The following is a 23,983-nucleotide window of genomic DNA, read 5'->3' as shown; positions in this document are numbered from 1 at the left end:
TAAAATAATATAGAAAGTAATTTTAGTTAATTCATGTTATTTCATGTTAATGTCATGGTAATATACAACTTGTTGTAATTATTGGATAAATGATTAATCTGGGTAATTAAAGTTAATAACAGATATGTTAATGATTGCTGACTGATGGAAAAAAAATAAGTAAGATAAGCATCCAGAAAGATCTGAGGTTTTACAATATAAATTAATGTGGAATTACTATTTGCCCTTTCTTTGTTTGTGTTGTAACTGCTTATTAATGGTTATAAATAAAGTATTTACAACCTAATTAATAACATTAATAAACTAATTTATAAACTATTTATAAACCCTTTATAAAGAAGCCTTTTTTCAAGTGGTACGAAATATTCATATAAGGTATGAATACATGTATTATCCATTTGAGGTGCTATGCCTAGTTAAAGCCTTCTTCAAATGCAAGAACAACTTTATATTATGATTTTTTTTCTTAAAAAAAATCCCACTTTGAAGACTATTGATTACTATTTATTTAACTATATTTGCTATATAAACCCCTTTACATTATTATTATTTTATTTATTATTTATGAGTGTCAATATTTTGCAATTCAGATTTGCTTAATTAATGTGTTGTGTTCAATCAAATTTAGAGATGCATGATAACAGAATTATATTAGTATTGGCCATTAATGGCTTGTTTTAAAATCATTGGCATCAACACTTTAAAATTCCTTCATTAAGTTGGCTTGGAAAAGCCAACTTACTGTTCTTCGTAATCTTATTCTTATTATTATTATTCTATTCGCAAAATTTAATCACTATCTCCTCCTAGGGCTTTTAACGTAGAACCACGAAATTTTGCAGTATCGTAGGACCTATACCCGAATAGGTTGCTTGTGCTTTTTTAAGCGATACATCGTACGGTTTTCGTAAAAACTTCGTAAACGTACGCTTTTTTTTCCCATAGGAAATGAATGGGGGACAACTTTGAACGACTGTGTAGGTAACAATTTTTGACATACAAAGACAAAAATCGGACGGTCTATAGAACTTATCGTGTTCTTTCCGAAAATTTTAACGTTTTGACGATACGTCGTACGGTTTTCGTACAAATGTCGTACGAAGTTTTCCCATAGAAATGAATGGGGGGCCCAGAGTTCTAACTCACACACGAGCAGCTCTGCGCACGGAACCCCTTCTCTCCCCTGCTCCTCCAGTACTGTGAGTGTATGGAGGAGCTGCTGTATGGAGCAGCTATCAGTCAAAAGTTTGGACATCCCGGCACCCCAGCCAGGGCTTAGCAACCACCTAATAACTGCTTAGCAACCACCTTAGCAACCACCTGGAAAACGTTAGCAACTGCCTAGCAACGACTTAGCAACACCTTAGCAACCACCTGGAAAACGTTAGCAACTGCCTAGCAACCAGTTAGCAACCACTTAGCAACCACTAGGAAAACGTTAGCAACTGCCTAGCAACCACTTAGCAACCACTTTAGAAATGATAGCAACTGCCTAACAACCAGTTAGCAACCACTTAGCAACCACCTGGAAAACGTTAGCAAATGCCTAGCAACCACTTAGCAACCACTTTAGAAATGATAGCAACTGCCTAGCAACCACTCAGCAACACCTTAACAACCACTAGGAAAACGTTAGCAACTGCCTAGCAACCACTTAGCAACCACCTGGAAAACGTTAGCAACTGCCTAGCAACCACTTAGCAACTGCCTAGCAACCACTTGGAAAACGTTAGCAACTGCCTAGCAACCACTTAGCAACTGCCTAGCAACCACCTGGAAAACGTTAGCAACTGCCTAGCAACCACTTAGCAACCACCTGGAAAACATTAGCAACTGCCTAGCAACCACTTAGCAACTGCCTAGCAACCACTTGGAAAACGTTAGCAACTGCCTAGCAACCACTTAGCAACTGCCTAGCAACCACCTGGAAAACGTTAGCAACTGCCTAGCAACCACTTAGCAACCACCTGGAAAACGTTAGCAACTGCCTAGCAACCACTTAGCAACTGCCTAGCAACCACTTGGAAAACGTTAGCAACTGCCTAGCAACCACTTAGCAACTGCCTAGCAACCACCTGGAATACGTTAGCAACTGCCTAGCAACCACTTAGCAACCACCTGGAAAACGTTAGCAACTGCCTAGCAACCACTGAGCAACCACCTGGAAAACATTAGCAACTGCCTAGCAACCACTTAGCAACTGCCTAGCAACCACCTGGAATACGTTAGCAACTGCCTAGCAACCACTTAGCAACCACCTGGAAAACGTTAGCAACTGCCTAGCAACAACTTAGCAACTGCCTAGCAACCACCTGGAAAACGTTAGCAACTGCCTAGCAACCACTTAGCAACCACCTGGAAAACGTTAGCAACTGCCTAGCAACCACTTAGCAACTGCCTAGCAACCACTTGGAAAACGTTAGCAACTACCTAGCAACCACTTAGCAACTGCCTAGCAACCACCTGGAAAACGTTAGCAACTGCCTAGCAACCACTTAGCAACCACCTGGAAAACGTTAGCAACTGCCTAGCAACCACTTAGCAGCTGCCTAGCAACCACCTGGAATATGTTAGCAACTACCTAGCAACCACTTAGCAACCACCTGGAAAATGTTAGCAACTGCCTAGCAACCACTTAGCAACTGCCTAGCAACCACTTGGAAAATGTTAGCAACTGCCTAGCAACCACTTAGCAACTGCCTAGCAACCACCTGGAAAACGTTAGCAACTGCCTAGCAACCACTTAGCAACCACCTGGAAAACGTTAGCAACTGCCTACCAACCACTTAGCAACCACCTGGAAAACGTTAGCAACTGCCTAGCAACCACTTAGCAACTGCCTAGCAACCACCTGGAATACGTTAGCAACTGCCTACCAACCACTTAGCAACCACCTGGAAAACGTTAGCAACTGCCTAGCAACCACTTAGCAACACCTTAACAACCACTAGGAAAACGTTAGCAACCACTTAGCAACCACCTTAGAAACGATAGCAACTGCCTAGCAACCACTTTAGAAATGATAGCAACAGCCTAGCAACCACTTAGCAACCACTTTAGAAATGATAGCAACTGCCTAGCAACCACCTAGCAACACCTTAGCAACCACCCCAGATACCATAGCAACACCTTAGCAACCACCTAGCAATACCTTAGCAACCACCTAGCAACCACCTAGCAACCACCTAGCAACACCTTAGCAACCACCCCAGATACCATAGCAACACCTTAGCAACCACCTACCAACCACCTAGAAACACCTTAGCAACCACCCCAGATACCATAGCAACACCTTAGCAACCACCTAGCAACGTCTTAGCAACCACCCCAGATACCATAGCAACACCTTAGCAACCACCTAGCAACCACCTAGAAACACCTTAGCAACCACCCCAGATACCATAGAAACACCTTAGCAACCACCTAGCAACATCTTAGCAACCACCCCAGATACCATAGAAACACCTTAGCAACCACCTAGCAACATCTTAGCAACCACCCCGGATACCATAGCAACACCTTAGCAACCACCTAGCAACCACTTAGAAACACCTTAGCAACCACCCCAGATACCATAGCAACACCTTAGCAACCACCTAGCAACACCCTAGCAACCACCTAGCGACACCTTAGCAACCACCCCGGATACCATAGCAACCACGTAGCAACATCTTAGCAACCACCCCAGATACCATAGCAACACCTTAGCAACAACCTAGCAACACCCTAGCAACCACCTAGCAACACCTTAGCAACTACCTGGTATATGTTAGCAATTGCCTAGCAACCAGTTAGCAATAGCTTAGCAACCACCTGGAAAACATTAGCAACTGCCTAGCAACAGCTTAGCAACCTTTTCAGAAATGATAGCAACTGCCTAGCAACACATTAGCAATCAAAAGTTTAACCAAAAGTTTTACGATTTCAGCATTTAAACAAGCGTTTTTAGATTTCAGCGTTTAACCAAACGTTTTTAGATTTCAGCGTTTAACCAAACGTTTTTAGATTTCAGCGTTTAATCAAACGTTTTTAGATTTCAGCGTTTAATCAAACGTTTTTAGATTTCAGCGTTTAACCAAATGTTTTTAGATTTCAGCGTTTAACCAAACGTTTTTAGATTTCAGCGTTTAACCAAATGTTTTTAGATTTCAGCGTTTAATCAAACGTTTTTAGATTTCAGCGTTTAACCAAATGTTTTTAGATTTCAGCGTTTAACCAAATGTTTTTAGATTTCAGCGTTTTTAGCATTTAGCGTTTAGCCAAAAGTTAACAGCATGTCAATGACTCTTCACACTCTTCAGACAGAAAAAGCTTAGCAACCATTTTAACTTTTTAACGTTATTAGCGTTCTTTTCCAAGCCAACTTAAAGTTCGTTCACGAACTTTACCTTTTCTAGTTTAAGCTTATTTTCTTTCATTTTTATAAGTTATACCGGGGTGTCTTGTCTCTCTGTAAGTTATAAATGTGTATATCAGCATCAGCTTATATGTTCATGTGTAATATTGAGTATCAGCATCAAATCACATATTGAATATCAGCAAATTTAGAGGTGCATGGTGATAATAAAATTATATTAGTATTGGCTGATAAATGCTTGTTTTAGAATATTCTGCATCCATGCTTTAAAATGATTTGATTTAAGCTCATTTTTATTTATTTTTAATATTTAATCATTTAAATTATATGTACGTGTAATATCGGATATCGGCATCTGCACAGAATTCCCACATCAGTGCATCCCTAGCCAAATAAAATTGTACCAAAACAATTGAACTGTAGTGAAATCTGAGATTTAATGCTGCTCTAAATTATTATCTAATGAATTGTAATAAAACTGTTGTGAGAGCAGATATTTGCAGCATTACAGTGAATCATGTAGTGAGCATGCAGCCTCACACTTGGCAATTGATGACATCACTGCTGTGTTTGTGTGGAGAGGAGGAAACGAACAGGGGTATATTATATGCATGAGTGGGGCGCTGGAGAACCACTCTGTTCCTTCTGCTGCCTGGGAGAGGCAGAGGCGTGTCGCTCAGGAGCGAGAAAGAGAGAGAGAGAGAGAGAGAGAGAGAAGGAGGGAGAGTGGGAAAGACAGGGAGGGAGGGAAAACAAAGCAGGAGAGAGGGAGAAACAGGAGAGGAAGGATCTGAGAGGGCTCAGCATCTTCCTAACTTTCTGGGATCAGGATGAGCAGCCCGTGTCTGTGCCGTGCTGTACCTGTCAGCAGCCAGACTCGGCTGCGGGAGGTCAAGCTCAGCCTGAAGACCAGCAGAGAGGCCAGCACCATCCGGCCCAATGTGGTTGCCCGGGAGATCAGCAGCCGGGCGTTTTCTACCACTAAAGAGGTGCCCGTCCGGGTCAGCATGACCCCCAGCCGGAGCAGGAGTACCCCTCCAGTCTACAGAGCCCAGCGTCCCGACAGCAAGAGAGGTCCCAAGACTAACGGCCACAAACCTGAGCATCTACCTGAGAGGAATGGAACCCATTTGGACGTCCCATCTCCAGGAGCCCCCTTCACAGTATCTCCTTATTCCTCTTCTACCTCTTCTTCTTCCTCCTATACTCCAAGACTCACCCGACCTTTGTCTTCTCGCCCACCGCCTTCGTCCTCCTCTTCCTCAGCTTCACAGGGCATGAGGCGCACCCGCTGGCTGAGCTACAGCACCTCCAACATCTGCTTCAACTCCATCCTAGACGGAAGGTTTAGACAACTTCAAGGTAGAGTTCTCCAGCTTTCTCTCCTTCCCTCCCTCCCTCCTCCATCCATCTCTCCTTCCCTCTCTCTGTGGGACACAAGACACGCCCCTTTTCCCTCTCTCCTGATGATTGCAAGAGAAGGAGGGAGGTTTCAGTTAGGAGTCTGCTGATGTGGTAACTGAAGATGGAGTAAATTGCCGTGCTTCCATGCTTGAGGCCATTTTTAAAAATGTGCTCTACCCATTTATTTAATTCATTTATGACGCTGAGCCTATGCCCCAATTGTTCATAGACGTGGCACTAAATAATTAATGGAATAGCAATACAAATGTTGTTTGGTATATATTTTTAGCTCAGTTTTTAGTTTACTGAAACAAATCATATTTTATATTTCTGTTTTTTTTTATTTATTTGTTTTACAGATATATATGCCTACTCCATACCTCTCTAGGTTAATTTTGTATCCTGGCCTCTTGCTCATGCTTATTTTTAGAGCCATCAAGTTAAGTTACGAGACATCATTGTGCGTTTGCGTAAAGCCAGCTTTTCTGTCTCTGGAGGCAGTTATGCTTTAGTAAAGGGGAAAACACAAATCAAAGTTGATTTTCTCTTTTCTGTTTCATTTGTTTAGTGCAAAAAAATGTTTTAGCATATTTATGTTGGAAAAAAACATGGGGGGGGTCTGTCAGTTTGGGGAATGGTTTATGTGGTCCTGTTTTGTGCATATAGTCTCTTCAACATTATCATCTCACTCAGTTTGCCTTAGTTGCACTTAGCCAGTCTTAGGGCCTGTCTTATACAAGTCCAATAAAGGCAAATATGTTGTGGGTATCCCTCATTTTCAATGCACACACGCATTTGCAACTTACAGTTTACAACTTTTCAGGGTCTGAAAAATGTAAATAAATTAAACTCAAATAATCAGGTTAATCTTAAATAAAAAACTTTATTAAAACAAAACAAAAAAATAATGTATTCAGAATTAAATGCATAGACTGTTTATAATTAAAAGCAGTCAAATATAGAGATAAACAATTTTAATAATACAAAATAACACAAGTAAAATTGGGGTAGCTGAACATAAATATAAAGGTTAAAAGAAACTAGAAATAAAATAAGAAGTTAAAGAAAATAAAATATACATAAAAAGTTAAAAGAAAAGCTACAAGATGTCTGATGGTGGTTAGAAATAAATAGTTTAAAATGATTTAGTAACTCTAGCAAGCTGAATTTTGGAGTTTCCTGTAGTGATTTCCAGCTAACTGGTGCTCTGCTAAAAGCAGTTTTTCCCAGTTTAGTAAAAATTCTACAACACTACTGCTGTTTATAGAAATCATGGATAAGATGGCTGTAACATGTCTATCTATCTTTGTAGCCATTACAAACAAAAACTAGATACAAAAACTGAGACAAACAAACGAACACTGAGACAAAAAAAAACAAGGACTATATAACAAAAAAGCAAAAATAAACAAAGAAACAAACAAACTAAAGAAATCAAACAAGAAACTTACACAATAAGGCAGAACTTAGGCTCAAACTGACAAGAATCACACTGTAAAGTGGGGTCAAACAAAAAGCACAACAAAGTACAACGGAACACATGGGGTATATATGCCCAGGCACAGACAAGGGTTGCCTGGAGAAGTAACGAGGGGGCGGGGTTACAAATGAGGCAGGAGTGAATACAAATGACAGGGCGGGGCTAAGGCAGAGACAAGACCAAAAATAAAACAAACTGGAGAAAAACAAAACAAGAGAACCGAGGACAGGAGCAGGGAGGACCAAGAAAAAAGAAAAATACAAGACCGACACATTATATGGTGTGACAATTGCATATGGCCGGAGAGCGAGTTATAAATGAAGATAAGCCTTCTGTACCAAAGACTTGTTATATGAGCATCAACAATGCTGATTTGCTTTGTGAAGCTCCACCCCTACTAATGGACTTAAGACGGACTTTAGCATCAGGATGGTTTAGGAGAGTGTGTATGCAGAGTCAGTCCGGTGAGGAGAAAGGTGCAGGGACAACTTTCAGAGAAGACCTTAAATGCAATGAATAGAACTGCAGTGAGTGCTGACTGTGGGAAAGGACACAGGCTTGCTTTGTACAGGGAAAGTCCATCAGTATGAATAATTCACTGGCCTGTCGCAGAAGCTTGAGAGGAGATCTGAGACCAACCCAAGCCTTGTGAAGCTGAGGAGCGTTTAGGCTCCCACTGATGCAGAGCAGATCCCACCTGAGAGGGAGCTCTGTTCACTAGAGTTTACACTGCTTCCCACTCGTGCTCAACCAGGTGATAGCAGTCATAAAGATTCGAGATACAGCGGCTGTGAGATGATCAAAAATGCATTAGTCTTGTTTAACTGCCAGGGTCCCTTCCATATTGTAGTAAATCTGCAACATCTTTTTCAGACTACTCTCAGACATATGTATAGAGAAGAGATCATTGACCTGTGACTTTCTGTTCAGCAGCAAAAATTATTAAGTTATATTTCAACAAAAAGCGGCTTTACAGCTAAAAGAGATTACATTTACTTATTTAAATAATAATACGCACCAAATTGGAAATGGTGGAAATTTTAGATTTGTTCCATTACCAATAAATCTAAGAAATATGCAGGCCAAAAAAAAATTGCAATTACGCAAAGACATTCCTGGGAAAATCCTGCTGTGTGTGGACAAGCATTATCCTGCTGAAATATGCCAATTGGACAGATTGTCCTATGCTGTGGCACCTTAAATGAACACACCAGCAGTCGCTCCATGTAATGGCAGGATTGAAGCACTCACCATAAAGCCTTCAGACTTGAACCTGACTGTCTTCCGATCCCAAACAGAACCTGGATTCAATGCTAAGGACGATAAAGTTCCAGTTCAGGTTGTTTTTTTTTTTTTTTTTGTTTTTTTTTTTTTTTATATTTTTCAATTTTTTTTTTTTTCTATATTAATTTTCTAATTTTAAAATCTCTAGTAATGCCTCTTTTCTAACTGCTCACATACAAGCTCAGAGACACCTTGTGCTGCATGACATCACCTCTTGGAGTGATGTGGGGAGAGAGCGCCATCTACCCACCCAGAAAGAGCAAGGGCAATTGTGTTTTCTTAGGTCTCCAAGCTGGCAATTGCACTAACGGGATTCGAACTGGAGATCTCCTGGTCATAGTGGCAGTGCTTAGCCCGCTGGACCACTCTGAGCCCCCAGGGTGTGTTATTTTATCATTGATTGTGGAATGTCACCTTTATTTCAATGACAGAAGGTTGGCAAATACCTTATTACAGTATAGCATGGATTTAACACTATTAGAACAACCTGATAATTATTCCTGAGTGTTGCTGTTCTCTTGTTGTGGCTCTATATATCATTATTAAGCTGAATAAATCGTAGCTAGTTACGCCATTTGTTTCCCTATGTATAACTTGTGTCATACCATATAAAAACACCATTAATTTCCACTCTGTTGTGGTTTTAACTGCAGCTTGGGAATCATGTGAAATATTTCAGTTTAATTTTGATGGAGCAGATGTTGAATTAGCCTAGCATCCTGTTTGGTCACCCTGGCTTTTGCTTCATTGTGTGCGAAGATTATTATTCATTATGCTAAAAATGTGCCTCCCTAGTTCTGTACGAAGCTAGGAGGCTAATGTTGCATACAAGTAAAAGAAGCTCAATCTTCCATCATGCTCCACTTAGCAATTGGCATCATGCAAACTGCATCACTAAATCATCACACATCTGTCTCAAACAGAGTAAAAACACACCCCACCCGAGAGCCAGCAGTGTTTAATGAAGTTACATTACAATAGATATGACTTTGCCTTTCTAATCTGGAGCAGAATTTATAGCTATGCACAAATTAGTAATTAGCTTTGGTTAACATTAACATCTGAGCCTAGTTATTTTATAATCACAGGATCAAAGATCAGGCTGTAGCAGTGATGCATTCAGACAAGGTTATGGATCATAATGGAGCTCCAATTCCACTCTCAATGAAGACGTTTTCAAACATTATTTACATGTTCTAATTGTCATGTCCTTTTCATGCATGGTTGGTACAGCAGGCTTAGCATGCTGTAGTTTTCCCTCCCCTCTGTGGGAAAACAGAATTGAACATGATTTATTCAGAGGCCAGGACTTTCTTTTGCTGGTCTAAAACTCTGTGATCTTTTTCGGTGGAACAGGGCCATACATGACAGATATGGTCTGACTACACAGCTGCACTGTTTTCCTGTAGCTGAAGGTAAAAAAGGAGTAGGCTAATGTCTTGCTACTCTCAAGGGTCTCATGGAGCCCAGGCTTAAAAGCATGGGTCCTCAGTCTCTCTCTTCACCACATTTTAATGCGTTCCGTGCAACCGTACCTTACGTACTGCTCTCTCACTCTCTCTCCTTTTCCCTCTCACCATCGTATGAGGTTTGCATCATTTATAAAACACACCATTAAGGATGCAAAATTGTGAAATGTTGTTTGGAAGTAGGAATAAGCATGGATTAGATAAATATATATACATATTGTGCATATAATTGATTTTATAAAATAACAATCATGACAGTATTGTTTTTATTCGTAACAATAGTAGAAGCGTTTTGGTTCAAGTATAGCCATTTTAAAAACCGTGTAAAAAAGTTCGACCATTGAAATTTGAATTTTTATTTGGGAAAGGTCAAACAGCTTTGTATTGGATTTTCAGCCAAAGTATTCAAGCACTCTACTTTAGCCGATCCAGAAAGCCTTTCAGATTATATTTGTCAGTTAAGGATTAAAGCAACTCTGTGCAAGTCCCACTTTTGGACAGGCAGATTTTCCATTCTGCCGTTTCAAACTCATATATTTGTAGAATGTGCAAGATTAACTCATCTCATGGAGTAAAGAGAATAAAGGCTTCTGACACCATTAACCGGATACCCCTTGCGAGAGTGCATCTTTGTCCCTACATAGTAGCTATTAGAACAAAAACACAGCAGAAGTACAACACTATCCATTTAATACATATATAATGTTATCATCATTATACAGTAATGATAAATTAGCTATCAAGTTTGCCTGGAAAGTTAGAGAGCAGTTAATGTGGCATCTGCTCACACCCTCAGTCGATTTCAGAAATCAACTTCAAAAACCCTGATGGGCCTCTAATTGAAATGATTCTCAGAGTTTACTAACAAACCCAAGAGGTTCTAAAGTCTAAGGCTTCTAGTCTTTAGCCTTATCATCAGGAGATTCCCAATGATGCCACAGCCTTCCACGAGTGGAAGTGCCTGAGAGAAAATTGCTTTACTTTCTCAGGATGTGTTGGAAGACTCGGAACAATGCTTTGCACACTCTTAACAGGAGTCTATTTTCTGACGATACTGAATTGTCTGTAGAGTTCTCCTTCAAGCTTGTTCACCTATTCAATGATTTTACATTAACTGTGGTTTGAAAAAAAAATAGTGACTTGAAACATTTAGCATCCACTTAGGCATTGAAAGGAAAATGGAAAAAATAAGGAACCATCATGTGCTTAGGAGTTGGAGAGAAAAAGGACATTGAGAAAACAGAAAAATCATTAGATCTGTATTTTGTACAGGTATGTAATTGATACAGCCTACAGCACTGTGGAACACAATATTAAAAGGGTTTCTAAAAGAGATATTGCATGGCCCTGGAGTATGCGAATATCCTTATGTTTAGCAGTAAGTAACTTTTTTATGTTTCACGCTGTTTGGAAAGCAGTGGTGCGCTCAAAGCTTTACACAATTCACAGTTACGAAAACTCCTTCACGTTGCATAAAAATAATCCCCAGTCCCTGATGTTGTTTAAGTGCAGATTTAATTGCATGCTTTAACAGCCTGCCCCAAACTCATAAATCTTTGGCAAAAGATGAACATATGGACCATGAAAAAGACCACACAAGCATATTCACTCCATAATAGTACAGCTTAACAGTTTTCCATCATTTTACCCACAGATGAGCGAGAGGCTGTGCAAAAGAAGACCTTCACAAAATGGGTGAACTCCATCCTGGCCAGAGTCAGCTGCCGGATATCGGACCTCTATCTAGACCTCAGGGACGGGAGGATGCTCATCAAACTGCTAGAGGTTTTGTCAGGGGAGAGGCTGGTGAGTTTATTTACTCTGCTTCTGCTACAATGCTGAAGTAAATAACAACCCTATGTTAACAATTTACAAATGCTCAAAATCAAAAATTTACCAAATGCCCAAATTAATTTGCCTTATTTAGCCCAAGCCCACCAAAGGCCGAATGAGGATCCACTGTCTGGAGAACGTAGACAAGGCGCTGCAGTTTCTAAAGGAGCAAAGAGTGCATTTGGAGAACATGGGATCACATGATATTGTAGATGGCAACCACCGGCTGATTTTGGGCCTCATCTGGACCATCATTCTTCGCTTTCAGGTAAAATAATTGAAGCACATGTCCTGTAATACTAGAGCATATCTCAATATGCTTAAGAGAAAGAGCAATGAATGACATGACATATTATGCAAAACACAAAAAAATTTGCGTGCTTTTATATTTCCACTTGGGTCTCGACTGCCCCTATAAACACTGAGCACTCCAACACTCGAAAAAAAACTCATCCTTCTGTTTTCTGTTAGTTAGTTAGTTGGTTAATTAGTTTAAAGATTTTGGTGTCGGGAATCATGCTTCTATGAGCTGTTTAGATGGCTTCATAGAACCACCCTGGCACCATTCATCATTCACTAGATCAACTGAAGAGCCGCCATTTTGGTTATTTTGGTTGAGAACTTTACACAGTAAACAACAGGGTTAGCCAGCAGACTTTGTCTGACTGAGGGATCTGTATCTACTGTTCATGGAAAGTCAGCAGATGAGCGAGATGTAAGTACTCTCAATGAACTAGCTTGTTCGTGTTTTGCTTATTAGTAAAAGCTAACACTACCATGTGGTAAACGCTCATGGGGCGTGGCCAGCAACAGCATGTTTGCATAAAAGTGACAGCCCTTAATTGGCTTATTTGGTCAAACGGATGGTAACTTGTGTAGCAGGTGTAATATTATGATGTTATAATTGTTTATACCTATGTATATCACAGTTTTGAATATATTATCATACAATAATATATTGTCCAGCCCTAGATAATAGTAATAACTCCCGCACGGTTGTTGTTTACGTACAGCTATAATTATTACATGCTGTATCTGAACACAATAAGTGTGGTTACTAGAGAGAGATGGCATGTAATACAATCCTCAAGACAACCACTCGGTCTGTTCCACCGCTTACTGCAGTTTGTCCAGGCACCAGGCATCCTTATCTGGTGTTACAGTAAGACCTACAGCAGTGACAAGAGTCTTGTTGTGTGTCGTCTGATGTTCAGCACGGCTTGAATTTATTTTTAATCACTCGATTTGACAACCGCTGTATTTTTAGCTTGGCTAGTTCAAACAATACGGCCTGCTGCATAATTTAGTCCCTCCAAAAGGAGAAGCAGAGGAGAGGGAAGCAAGCAGTCGACTAGCCTTTCTTCTGTCTGTATCCCTAAGCGATACACAAACTAAAGAAAAAAAGTAGGCATATATCTATATTTAGCTTCCATTGCTTCTACATCTCCCACAGCTGAAGTCTTAGAGTCAATCAGATCCGTTAATTAATGTGAAGCCGTGTGGGAAAATAACATTCTCAATTAGGAGGGAGGTGTTTGTTGAATGTTCAACCTTCGTGGGTTATTCTTGCATTAAATGACTCTAAATCTTGGGTAAGAGTCAAAGGCAGACTGGAGAATAGTTCTATGCTATGAACATGTGGTTTAAACTAGGGGTGGGCGATATGGTCTTTTTCACGATAAGGATATTCTTAATGATATGACAAAACAGAAAATATTTTCAAGAACACACTACTGCAACAAAATGAAAATTACATTTTATTATTGCTTACGATATGATATGGCACACCCCTAAAATTTATTTAAAAAATACAAGAATTTTATCAGATATGTAACAGAAATCAATGATCCAGAATGGAGGCATACTAATAATGCACTACAATTTTCTCCATATATCCAGGATTAAAGTAAGATGAATAATATTAAACAGATATAATCTAATATAGTCTCTAGTAAATATATAAAACTGCAGAAAAGTAATACGCTGATGTGACAGTTAGGTGTGGATTATATGGACACCATAATTCAGGATATAATATTGTTCACAATATTCAAAAATGTTGGCGATATTATTGCGAACGATACCATATGGCACACCCCTAGTTTGAACACATCTGTTGGTGACAAATCAGATTTATAGAGTTATATTGTTACATGTTTCCACTCATATCTTGGTTTTGACCCACAGATCCAAGACATTGTGGTAGAAACAGGACAAGCCGACCAGACAGGAAAGCAGGAGACACGCTCAGCCAAAGACGCCCTGCTCCTTTGGTGCCAGATGAAGACTGCTGGGTAAATGTCATCCTTTTATTCAGTACTATCTGGATAACAAATATTGATGTTCAAAAAGATTTTGATGGTAATTGGTATTATCTTGTATTTCAGGTACCCAAATGTCAACATCACCAACTTTACCACAAGCTGGAAGGATGGCTTGGCTTTCAACGCTCTCATTCACAAACACAGGTACGAGAAAACACAACTGACAGCCCTGAATATTTTACTAAATAAAGAAGATATTACCTGACAAGTGCTCATACAAAATGTTTTTAATTTTCATATATTATTTTTATTAGACCAGATCTGGTGGACTATGGCGGCCTGCAGAGATCCAACCCAACTCACAACCTTCAGCAAGCTTTCAACGTGGCTGAACGACAGCTTGGAGTTACCAAGCTCCTGGACCCAGAAGGCAAGAAAAAGCTGATATATACAGTATAGGGACAAACATATTGGGACAGCTACAGATTACATTTACAAGAGATTTTGTGACATCCCATTGTAAATCTGTAGGCATTAATATGGAGTTGCCCACCTTTTGCCACATTGTGGCTGAGTTGCTGTGGTTCCTAAACAATTGCACTTCTCAATAATGGCATTTACAGTTGATGGTGAAATATATATATAAGAAGGAAAACAATGTTTTTACGATCTTATTTGTTGCAATGGTGGCACCATATTACAGTATCACACTTAAAAGTAATTCTCTATGGCATGGTGTTGCCCTCAGGCAACACACCACATTTGTGAATATTACACTGTCCCTTAATTTTTGATATACCCCATGTAAAGAAGTATGTTTAAAAGCCCATTTTAAAGCATATCGTCGATGTCCAATGAAAAACATGTGTCTCTATTTTTGTCAATTTTTAGTTTACTACATAATTTGAATAGACAAACTGTCCCTTACATTGTGTCAAAATTTGTTGATGAATGAACCAATAGAAGTACTTCATAATGACCTGAATAAACTCTTTTTACATTGCCTTCATTAAAAGTTTTGAAGGTTTTTCTTCTGTCCTGTTGCTATTTTGGAGATACTTGTTTTTCATTGGACAGCAACTATATCTTTACTATTTTGTTTTTGTTTGATATGACAACAGTGACCTCTAAGCTCCCCAAGAAGTGGGCCTATATCATATTATATACACTTAATTGACCCATTCTTTCACAAAAAAAATATATATATATTTATTTATTTTATTTTTTTTTTTTTGTTCTTGGCACAACTAAGACCTGAATTCAGCGATTAAGAGGCCCATATAGTGTACCAGACATACTGTATATAAGAAAACCCATTGCAAACTGTACCTTTTTGAAGTACCGTAGTTTACTTAAAGATAATTTCTGTTCTGTTTTTTGAAGATGTGTTCACTGAGAACCCAGATGAGAAGTCCATCATCACATATGTCGTTGCCTTCTACCACTATTTCTCCAAGATGAAAGCTCTGGCAGTTGAAGGCAAGCGAGTTGGGAAGGTAAGAAGAGGCAGATCTATTTTTGTACATATGTGTGTAAGCGAGAGATAAGAGAGAGAGAAAGAAAGAGAGAGAGATTCTTCCTATTCTAACTTGTGCTAACAAGACACCTCCTTCTCCAGGTGCTGGACCATGCCATTGAAACTGAGAAGATGATTGAAAAGTATGAGACACTTTCCTCCGACCTGTTAACATGGATCGAACAAACCATCATAGTGCTGAACAACCGCAAACTGGCCAACTCTCTCAGTGGGGTCCAGCAACAACTGCAGGCCTTCAACTCCTATCGTACTGTGGAGAAACCACCCAAGTAAGAGCATCAACTTTCCACTTATTGTATTTAAATTGACCATATCAAAATAAATATAGCTGCGAATTATATTGTTTTAGCATTGTTATCATGTTTTTCACATTTTACATGAAATAGGTAACAGAGGCAAATTATAATTTTTTTAATTTTATTGGGCATTGTTAATATCACAAAATGTTGGATCACATACAGCTCTGAAAAAATGAGACCACAGTTCCTGAATCACTTTCTCTGATTTTGCTATTTATATGTATATGTTTGAGTAAAATGAATATTGTTCTTTTATTCTATAAACTACGAACAACATTTCTCCTAAATTCCAAATAAAACTATTGTCATTTAAAGCATTTATTTGCAGAAAATGAGAAATGGCTGAAATAACTAAAAAGATTCAGAGCTTTCAGACCTCAAATAATGCAAACAAAACAAGTTCATATTCATAAAGTTTTAAGTTCAGAAATTAATATTTAGTGGAATAACTTTGGTTTTTAATCCCAGTTTTCATGCATCTCGGGATGTTGTCCTCTTACACACTGCTTTTGAATAACTTTATGCCCACTCCTGGTGCAAAAATTTGAGCAGTTCAGCTTGGTTTGATGGCTTGTGATCATCCATCTTCTTCTTAAATATTACAGAGGTTTGGTGAAATCAAATAAACTTATAATTTTTAAGTGGTCTTTAAATTTTGTACAGATCTGTATATCATATATATATCACAGAACAACTAAATATAGCAAAGTCAATTTTGTTTTGTTTTTTTAATATCATGCAACTTTAACAATGACCTCTAACAACAACTTAATGTTCAATTTAAAGATTCCAGGAGAAGGGCAACCTGGAGGTTCTGCTGTTCACCATCCAGAGCAGGATGAGGGCCAACAATCAAAGAGTTTACACCCCTAAAGAAGGTGCTCTGGTCTCAGACATCAACAGGGTGAGGCACTATATTTCAGTATTAAAAATGTCAATTAGAGACTTTAGAATGAGAGTATAGTAACAGTATTCACACGCCAGACTATGTTGTGTATTACTTTGCTCAGGCATGGGAGAGACTGGAGCGGGCCGAGCATGACAGAGAGCGTGTCCTGAGAGATGAGCTCATCAGACAAGAAAAACTAGAGCAAATGGCCCGTCGCTTCGACAGGAAGGCCGCTATGAGAGAGACCTGGCTGCTGGAGAACCAGAGACTGGTATCACAGGTGCGTTAGTTATGTGTTTCACTAGTGCATTAAATATGTATACCCAATGCTGCTCATTGTTGTAACTGCATGAAAAAAAAACGTCAAATAATCTTTCATTGTTTCAAATCTTTAGAACTATTTGAACAGTTGTACATGGACGAGAAAAGAGCTTTCAAATGTTGTTAAATCTAAAACTGTGTTAATAATAAAGTTACATGGTTACAACACACTGAAGAGGCAGTATGCCCAATGTTGATGACACATTGATGACACACACACACACACAGTATTACCAGTAGAATAGAAGACTTTGTTAGCACCCTGTTAGGCTTGGGATGAATTGGGAAGAGATGGGTTGGGGTTTGGTGATCGTCCAGTTTCTTTACCCCTCTGTCATCCTTGATGCTTCCAATCAGAACCTCAAAGCAATGCTCCAAAAGTAGTAGCTCTAGTAGAAAGCAGAATTAACTATTTGTCACAACTTAACCATGTACCATATTGTTGTACGTTTTGTTTTGCAGGACAATTTTGGGTATGATCTGCCAGCAGTGGAAGCAGCGAAGAAGAAGCACGATGCCATAGAGACAGACATTGCTGCATATGAAGAACGTGTGCAAGCTCTGGTGGCCTTGTCCAAAGAGCTGGAGGCTGAGAAGTACCACGATGCTAAACGCATCGATGCAAGAAAAGACAACATTCTGAGACTGTGGGACTACCTCCAGGAACTTCTGAAAGCTCGCAGGAGCCGCCTGGAGAAAAATCTCACCCTGCAGAGGATCTTCCAAGAGATGCTGTATATCATTAGTTGGATGGATGAGATGAAGGTACGAATGCTGTAGCAAAGGGTTCAGATGATACGCAGGTTATTCTGTATCAGTGGGTCTCAGTCCTGGTCCTGGAGTGCCACTGTCCGCAGGTTTGATGAGCCCTTTCTGAGACAATCTGGGGAAACTATTTTAGCGATCTTTATGTGAGCCGTCAACTGTGCACCGTGAAGCTTAGTGTAGAATGTGTCTTTGCTCAAAATACTCAAAAGTAATGAACTAATTCTCTTAATTAATAATGGGTGTTTTATGCGCATAATGTGCAATAAACCAACAAGCGGGTCACTTGCCATTCCTTTTAGGAGCAAAACTATCTTTAGTTGTCTAACACTCAGCAGAGGAAACTGTTAATTGTTGATGTAAAATTAGCAGTAGCTGCCAACAGGCCTGCGCTATGGGTTTGTGCACTGCTGGGTGCCCATGTGTGTATGACAAGTTGGGGTGTATGCGTGTTGGGGATGCACTTGTGTTAACATTTCACTCCCAAGACAGCAGTGAATGTCTTATGTTTTTTCAGTCAATGGCACACCTGTGTTTTCCTTAGCCAAGATAGCAATACCTACCTAGAAATTTACCTGAACATACCTCACTTCCAGACCACATGCCCCTCTTTGTAGATATATTTACAATCACTGTTGCTATGTAAACAACACAGGCACAAGGTGTTAAAAAATAATCCTGTTTGCGGGGTGTAAGATAGCAATGAGCTTCGCAATGCACCTTAAACAGGGTTTAAGACACGGCCCTGGGTGTGTTAAGAAGAAAATACTAAAACAAAAAAGATAATGGAAAGAAAAATAATAAAATGCTTCTCTGGCGAACTTTTGTTTACATTCCTTCCCTGTCTCTCTGTTGCACTTGGCGGGACTTTAGTTTCCACCCATTCTCATTTTTTTTACCTGTTCTCGGGCTCCCTATCTCCTTATAATGCGTTTTTTCCACAGACGTGTCATAATTCTCTAGCCGGGGCAGCGATACTGTATTTGACCGTGACACAGGTTTGATCCCGCGTGAGGAGTGTTTTGTTTATTTGTTTTTTCCTTTTTTCTTGGGTTTACCTGCTTTGAGATCAACTGTTCTGCAATTGAGTTCAACAACTCTATGGGCTGGTGAGCTGGTAGTCTGTAGCACTCCATCCCGTTACACTTCATTTTCCAAAACTGATTTTTTTTTGTGGCCTGCCACGTATTGGCTTGGAAAATATCTAACTTACCGGTAATTTCCGACCCCTGTACTAAAACAACAGAGCATTGGAGCACCAGCACCATGAATAAGAACTGATGTTCTGCACAACTTGGAAATTATAAAAAATTATTAAAAATAATAATTTTAACCGTTTTTTTTTTCTCCATGTTTAGTGTCCTACTGTTTAATGTTTTATTCATGATCTAACTGTGTCTCCTGATCAGGCTCGTCTCCTGTCTCCTGACTTTGGGAAGCACTTGCTGGAGGTGGAGGATCTTCTGCAGAAGCATGCTTTATTGGAGGCAGACATCGCTGTGCAGACAGAAAGAGTCCACTCGGCAAATGTCGCTGCTCTCAAGTTTGCAAATGGAGACAGTGAGTGGAACAGACCTTTTAAATGCCTTCCTTTACTCTGGACTCACATGCTATTAGCATCAAAAATGCTGTACTTGTAATTTATTCAGCTATGATAGATACAACACATCTAAGCCTAGTTTGAGGCTTGCGTATACAAATTAATAAATTAATAGCAACATGATTTTGACTAATTATTTCACTATTTCTTTTTGACCAGGCTACAAACCTTGTGACCCTCAAGTTATTCGAGATAGGGTGCAGCACTTGGAGCTCTGCTATCAGGAGCTGTGTGCGCTTGCCGCCCAGCGCAAGGCCCGCTTAGAACAGTCCCGTCGCCTCTGGAACTTCTTCTGGGAGATTGCAGAACTGGAGAGCTGGATCAGGGAGAAGGAGCACATCTTTTCCTCTCTTGACTACGGCAAGGACCTGACCAGCGTGCTTGTGCTACAGAGTAAGCACAGTGCCTTTGAAGACGAACTGGGGGCCCGCCGTGATCACCTAAAGCAGGTGATGGGTGAGGGCGAGAGTATGGTGAAGGCCAAACACTTTGGTGCCCCTAAGGTGCAGCAGCGCATGGACGACGTACAGAGACAGTGGCAGCAGCTGGAGGAGCTGGCTGCTTTCCGTAAGCAGAACCTACAGGACACTCAGCGGTTCTTCCAGTTCCAAGGTGATGCGGACGACCTCAAGGCCTGGCTGCTGGACGCTATGCGGCAGATGAGCAGCGATGAGGTGGGACACGATGAGTATACCACACAGAGGCTGCTTAAGAGACATCGCGTCCTGAGAGATGAGGCAGCTAAGAACGGAGCTACCATTGACACTTTGAGCAAACAGGCCAATTCACTGCCTGAAGAGCTCAAGAACACCCCAGACATCCAAAGGCGTCTGAAGGACATCAAGGATCTGTACATGGAGCTGCTGTCTCTCTCAGACCTGCGGCAGAAAAAGCTGGATGACACCATGGCGCTCTACACCATCTTCAGTGAGACGGATGCTTGTGAGCTCTGGATGGGTCAGAAGGAGACATGGTTGGTGGGCCTGGAGACTCCAGAGAAGTTAGAAGATCTGGAGGTGGTTCAGAATAGGTATGTATAGCATTGGAAGGTGACAAGTGTGCTATGTACTGGACACATTTAACGCTTCTTATTTTGAGTATAGAGGGCATTGTTGACAGTCCTGCCATTCCATTGCAGATTCCAACAAGCATTTTTTTGCAACAGAGCCAGAGCAGAAGCGAGCATAAATAACTGTATTTAATGATGATGTTTTCTTACATTTATATTTTCCCTTATGTCTCAGGTTAAGCATTCTTGCTCAGGAAATGGGAAATATGCAAGCAAGAGTAGACGACGTCAACAAAGCAGCCAAACAACTAGAGGACAGCAGACACCCACGATCAAAGGAGGTGAAGGACTGTCAGACCCGTCTCAATAAGAGGTAATATCCATTCCCAATGCTCAATTTACACAATTGTGTTAAAAGCAATAGCAGTCCGAAATCACTGAAATGATAAAGAAGTGATTTTTTGTAAGTCAAAATATTAACCCCTTAACAGGCCAGAATGTATGTCAATTTCTGCCTGACATTACACTCCTAAATCTCAACTGTCAAAATATAATGAATGAAATCATAAAATTGGCTCTTTCCAGAATTTCATTTTAAAATCAAGTCTAGTTTTTACGTCATTTTCAAACATGCAGAATTGGGTTGATTCCTGTTACTGATCTTAAAAATTATTAAATGTATTAGAGAGAAAACAGGCAAACTCTCCAAGTATCCTGTAAGAGATTTCAAATCAAAGGTTTCGTATCACCTACACCTGTAGCCTGTATACGGGTCAAGACATTTTAATAGGTTAAAAAAACAATAACAAATAACAAGCTGTCGGTGTTCATATATAAGATAGGATGGTACAGTACCAGTCAAAATTATTTAGACAAAGTTATTTTCTACACTGTATATTATTATTAAAGACATAAAAAAAATAAGGGACACATAGGGAATCACATAGTAAACGAAAAAAGTGTTTGACCTCCACAGTTCCCTGAACTAAACCCAACTGAGATGTGTATAGGTCAGGAAATCCTTCAAGATGCTGAGAAAATTATTTCAGATTCCAAGAGTTTATAAATCTGTTGTTAAAGCACAATGTGATGAAGACCTTCATTTGCATTTAAAAAAATCAGAAGAAAAGAAAAACCCACTAAATGAGAAGAGGTGTGTAAATCAAAATATATAATGTACTGTAAATCATGTTACCCAAAGATGCCAAAGATGAATAGCCACTGAAATCAAAGTTTTAAAAAGACAGAGACCCAAATGGTGAAACACCAGCAAGTGAATATTTTGGACTAACAGGATTAAGGTAATGTAGTGTTAAGCCCAATTCCCAGAACTGTGGAACGTTGTTCCTGGACTAAAATACCTATTCAGAGGTGAAGAAGCTCTGATAAATAATAGTTATGACACTAAATATTAATTCAGTTATAGAAAATAATATAAAATCTCAAATATTTTCACATTATACATTTCTGAATTTTTGAAGAAAAATGCTGGCTCAATCTAATTATTTTTTTCTGTAAAATAATACAGACTGGTTGCATTTTGTTAATGTTTTGATAAGAAATGGAATGTATGATATTTCCAAAATAATATTTTGAACCTTTTGCATTTATGCTAATAAACGATATTATACTAATATAGCTATTTATTCACTTTTTAAGATCACTTCAGTAGGTGGTCCTTAATCTAACTGTAATGTCATGTGTTCTTCACACAGGTGGGAAGCATTTAAGGCAATGGTAGAAGATAAAAAGCATAAGGTAGATTCAGCGGTCAGTCTTCACAACTATGATATTGACTGTGATGAGACGGGGGCATGGATCAAGGACAAGACACGAGTTATTGAATCCACACAAGAACTTGGAAATGACCTGGCCGCAGTGATGACCATCCAGAGGAAGCTGTTTGGAATGGAAAGAGACCTGGCTGCTATTCAGGATAAGCTAGACTTCCTGCGTGGTGAGGCCCAAAAGCTGGTGAAGGATCACCCAGAAAATGCTGCTGACATCCTGGCTCGACAAGACGAGCTGGACGCAGCTTGGGACACTCTGAAGCAAACGCTAAAGGCCAGGGAGGAATCCCTGGGTGAAGTCAGCAAGCTCCAGACCTTCTTGCAGGATATGGATGACTTCCAGTCCTGGCTGTTTAAGACCCAGAAGGCCATTGCCTCTGAGGAGATGCCAACAAGTCTTCCAGAGGCGGAGGAGCTCCTGAGCCTCCACGATGCAGTAAAAGGAGACATGGATGGTCATGAAGAAGACTACCACCGTGTAAGAGACACCGGAGTAGTTGTAACTCAAGGCCAAGAAGACGATCCTCAGTATCAGCAGCTGGAGCAGAGGCTAAAGGGCCTGGACAAGGGCTGGGATGAGCTGCACAAAATGTGGGACAGCCGTAAGAACTTTCTGGACCAGGGTCTAGGCTTCCAGCAGTTTTCCAGAGATGCAAAGCAAGCTGAAACCATCCTAAACAATCAGGTAACAATATTTACACTGTTTTTCTTCACTTCCTGTTAAAGTTTTGGTCTGAGTAAAAGGCACAAATAACACAAGCCCACAATTTAATATTTATTAGGAGTACACTCTAGCCCACTTGGACCTGCCTGACACTTTGGATGGAGCGGAGAAGGCCCTCAAGAAACATGAAGATTTTGTTATCACCATTGACGCTAATAAGGACAAAATACAGACTACGCTGGAAGGAGGTCAGAGGCTAGTGGACAGTGAAAACCTGTACGCACCGAAAGTGAAGGACAGGATGAACTCCATCCAAGACAGGTCAGAACTTAAGCTTTAATACTTTTTTAAACACAGAAGGTATAAGCTGGCATGGCCACGCAAGATTCATTTCATTGGCCAATGAGAGTTCGGAGTTTGAGAGTGCCTGACACTTGTTTACCACTAGTGTGCATTCACTCCCTTTTGGTAACTTTCTCCTACGTTTTTCACATTCATCTTTACATTGACAAATTCATATTATATTGTGCTTGGTACCTGGTCTTAGTATTGAAAGCTGTAGGACCAAATTAGAGTTTCTTTGATTTTACCTAGTTCGAAAACCTCTGAAATATATAATCAAGAGGAAGATGGGTGATCACAAGCCATCAAACCAAGCTAAACTGCTTGAATGTTTGCACCAGGAGAGGCATAAAGTTATCCAAAAGCAGTGTGTAAGACTGAAGGAGAACATGCCAAGATGCATGAATGCTGGGATTAAAAAACAGGGTTATTACACCAAATTGATGATGATTTCTGAACTCTTAAAACTTTATGAATATGAACTTGTTTTCTTTGTATTATTTGAGGTCTGAAAGTTCTGCATCTTTTTGTTATTTTTCATTTACTGCAAATAAATGCTCTAAATTACTGTTTTTATTTGGAATGTGGGAGAAATGTTGTCTGTATTTTATAGAATAAAACCACAATGTTCATTATATTCAAACATATACCTATGAATAACAAAATCTGAGAAACT

The 23,983-nt window shown here is 39.8% G+C and overlaps 1 protein-coding gene across 2 annotated transcripts in view; it reads left to right on the top strand.

The window, feature by feature from the left end:
- The window catches only part of sptb (spectrin, beta, erythrocytic), a 53,822-nt gene that overhangs the window by 13,192 nt on the left and 16,647 nt on the right, over positions 1–23,983 (top strand). The window contains exons 1-16 of one of the 2 annotated variants that reach the window (XM_022672920.2): positions 5,173–5,719; positions 11,649–11,800; positions 11,922–12,095; positions 14,015–14,121; positions 14,215–14,295; positions 14,406–14,521; positions 15,475–15,587; positions 15,710–15,897; positions 16,714–16,831; positions 16,938–17,096; positions 17,600–17,902; positions 19,312–19,462; positions 19,662–20,532; positions 20,747–20,884; positions 22,227–22,986; positions 23,084–23,286. In XM_022672920.2, coding sequence (XP_022528641.2) covers positions 5,188–5,719; positions 11,649–11,800; positions 11,922–12,095; positions 14,015–14,121; positions 14,215–14,295; positions 14,406–14,521; positions 15,475–15,587; positions 15,710–15,897; positions 16,714–16,831; positions 16,938–17,096; positions 17,600–17,902; positions 19,312–19,462; positions 19,662–20,532; positions 20,747–20,884; positions 22,227–22,986; positions 23,084–23,286 — 4,166 coding nt within the window. In that variant the 5' untranslated portion in view covers positions 5,173–5,187. Of the gene's footprint in view, positions 1–5,172; positions 5,720–11,648; positions 11,801–11,921; positions 12,096–14,014; positions 14,122–14,214; positions 14,296–14,405; positions 14,522–15,474; positions 15,588–15,709; positions 15,898–16,713; positions 16,832–16,937; positions 17,097–17,599; positions 17,903–19,311; positions 19,463–19,661; positions 20,533–20,746; positions 20,885–22,226; positions 22,987–23,083; positions 23,287–23,983 lie in introns of those variants that run through there. The other variant, XM_022672919.2, reaches the window with a different exon arrangement.

This window comes from Astyanax mexicanus, chromosome 14, assembly GCF_023375975.1.
Source record: "Astyanax mexicanus isolate ESR-SI-001 chromosome 14, AstMex3_surface, whole genome shotgun sequence".
NCBI lineage: Eukaryota > Metazoa > Chordata > Actinopteri > Characiformes > Acestrorhamphidae > Astyanax > Astyanax mexicanus.
Note: the sequence above shows the minus strand (reverse complement) of the source record. Positions and strands in the feature narration are given on the sequence as shown.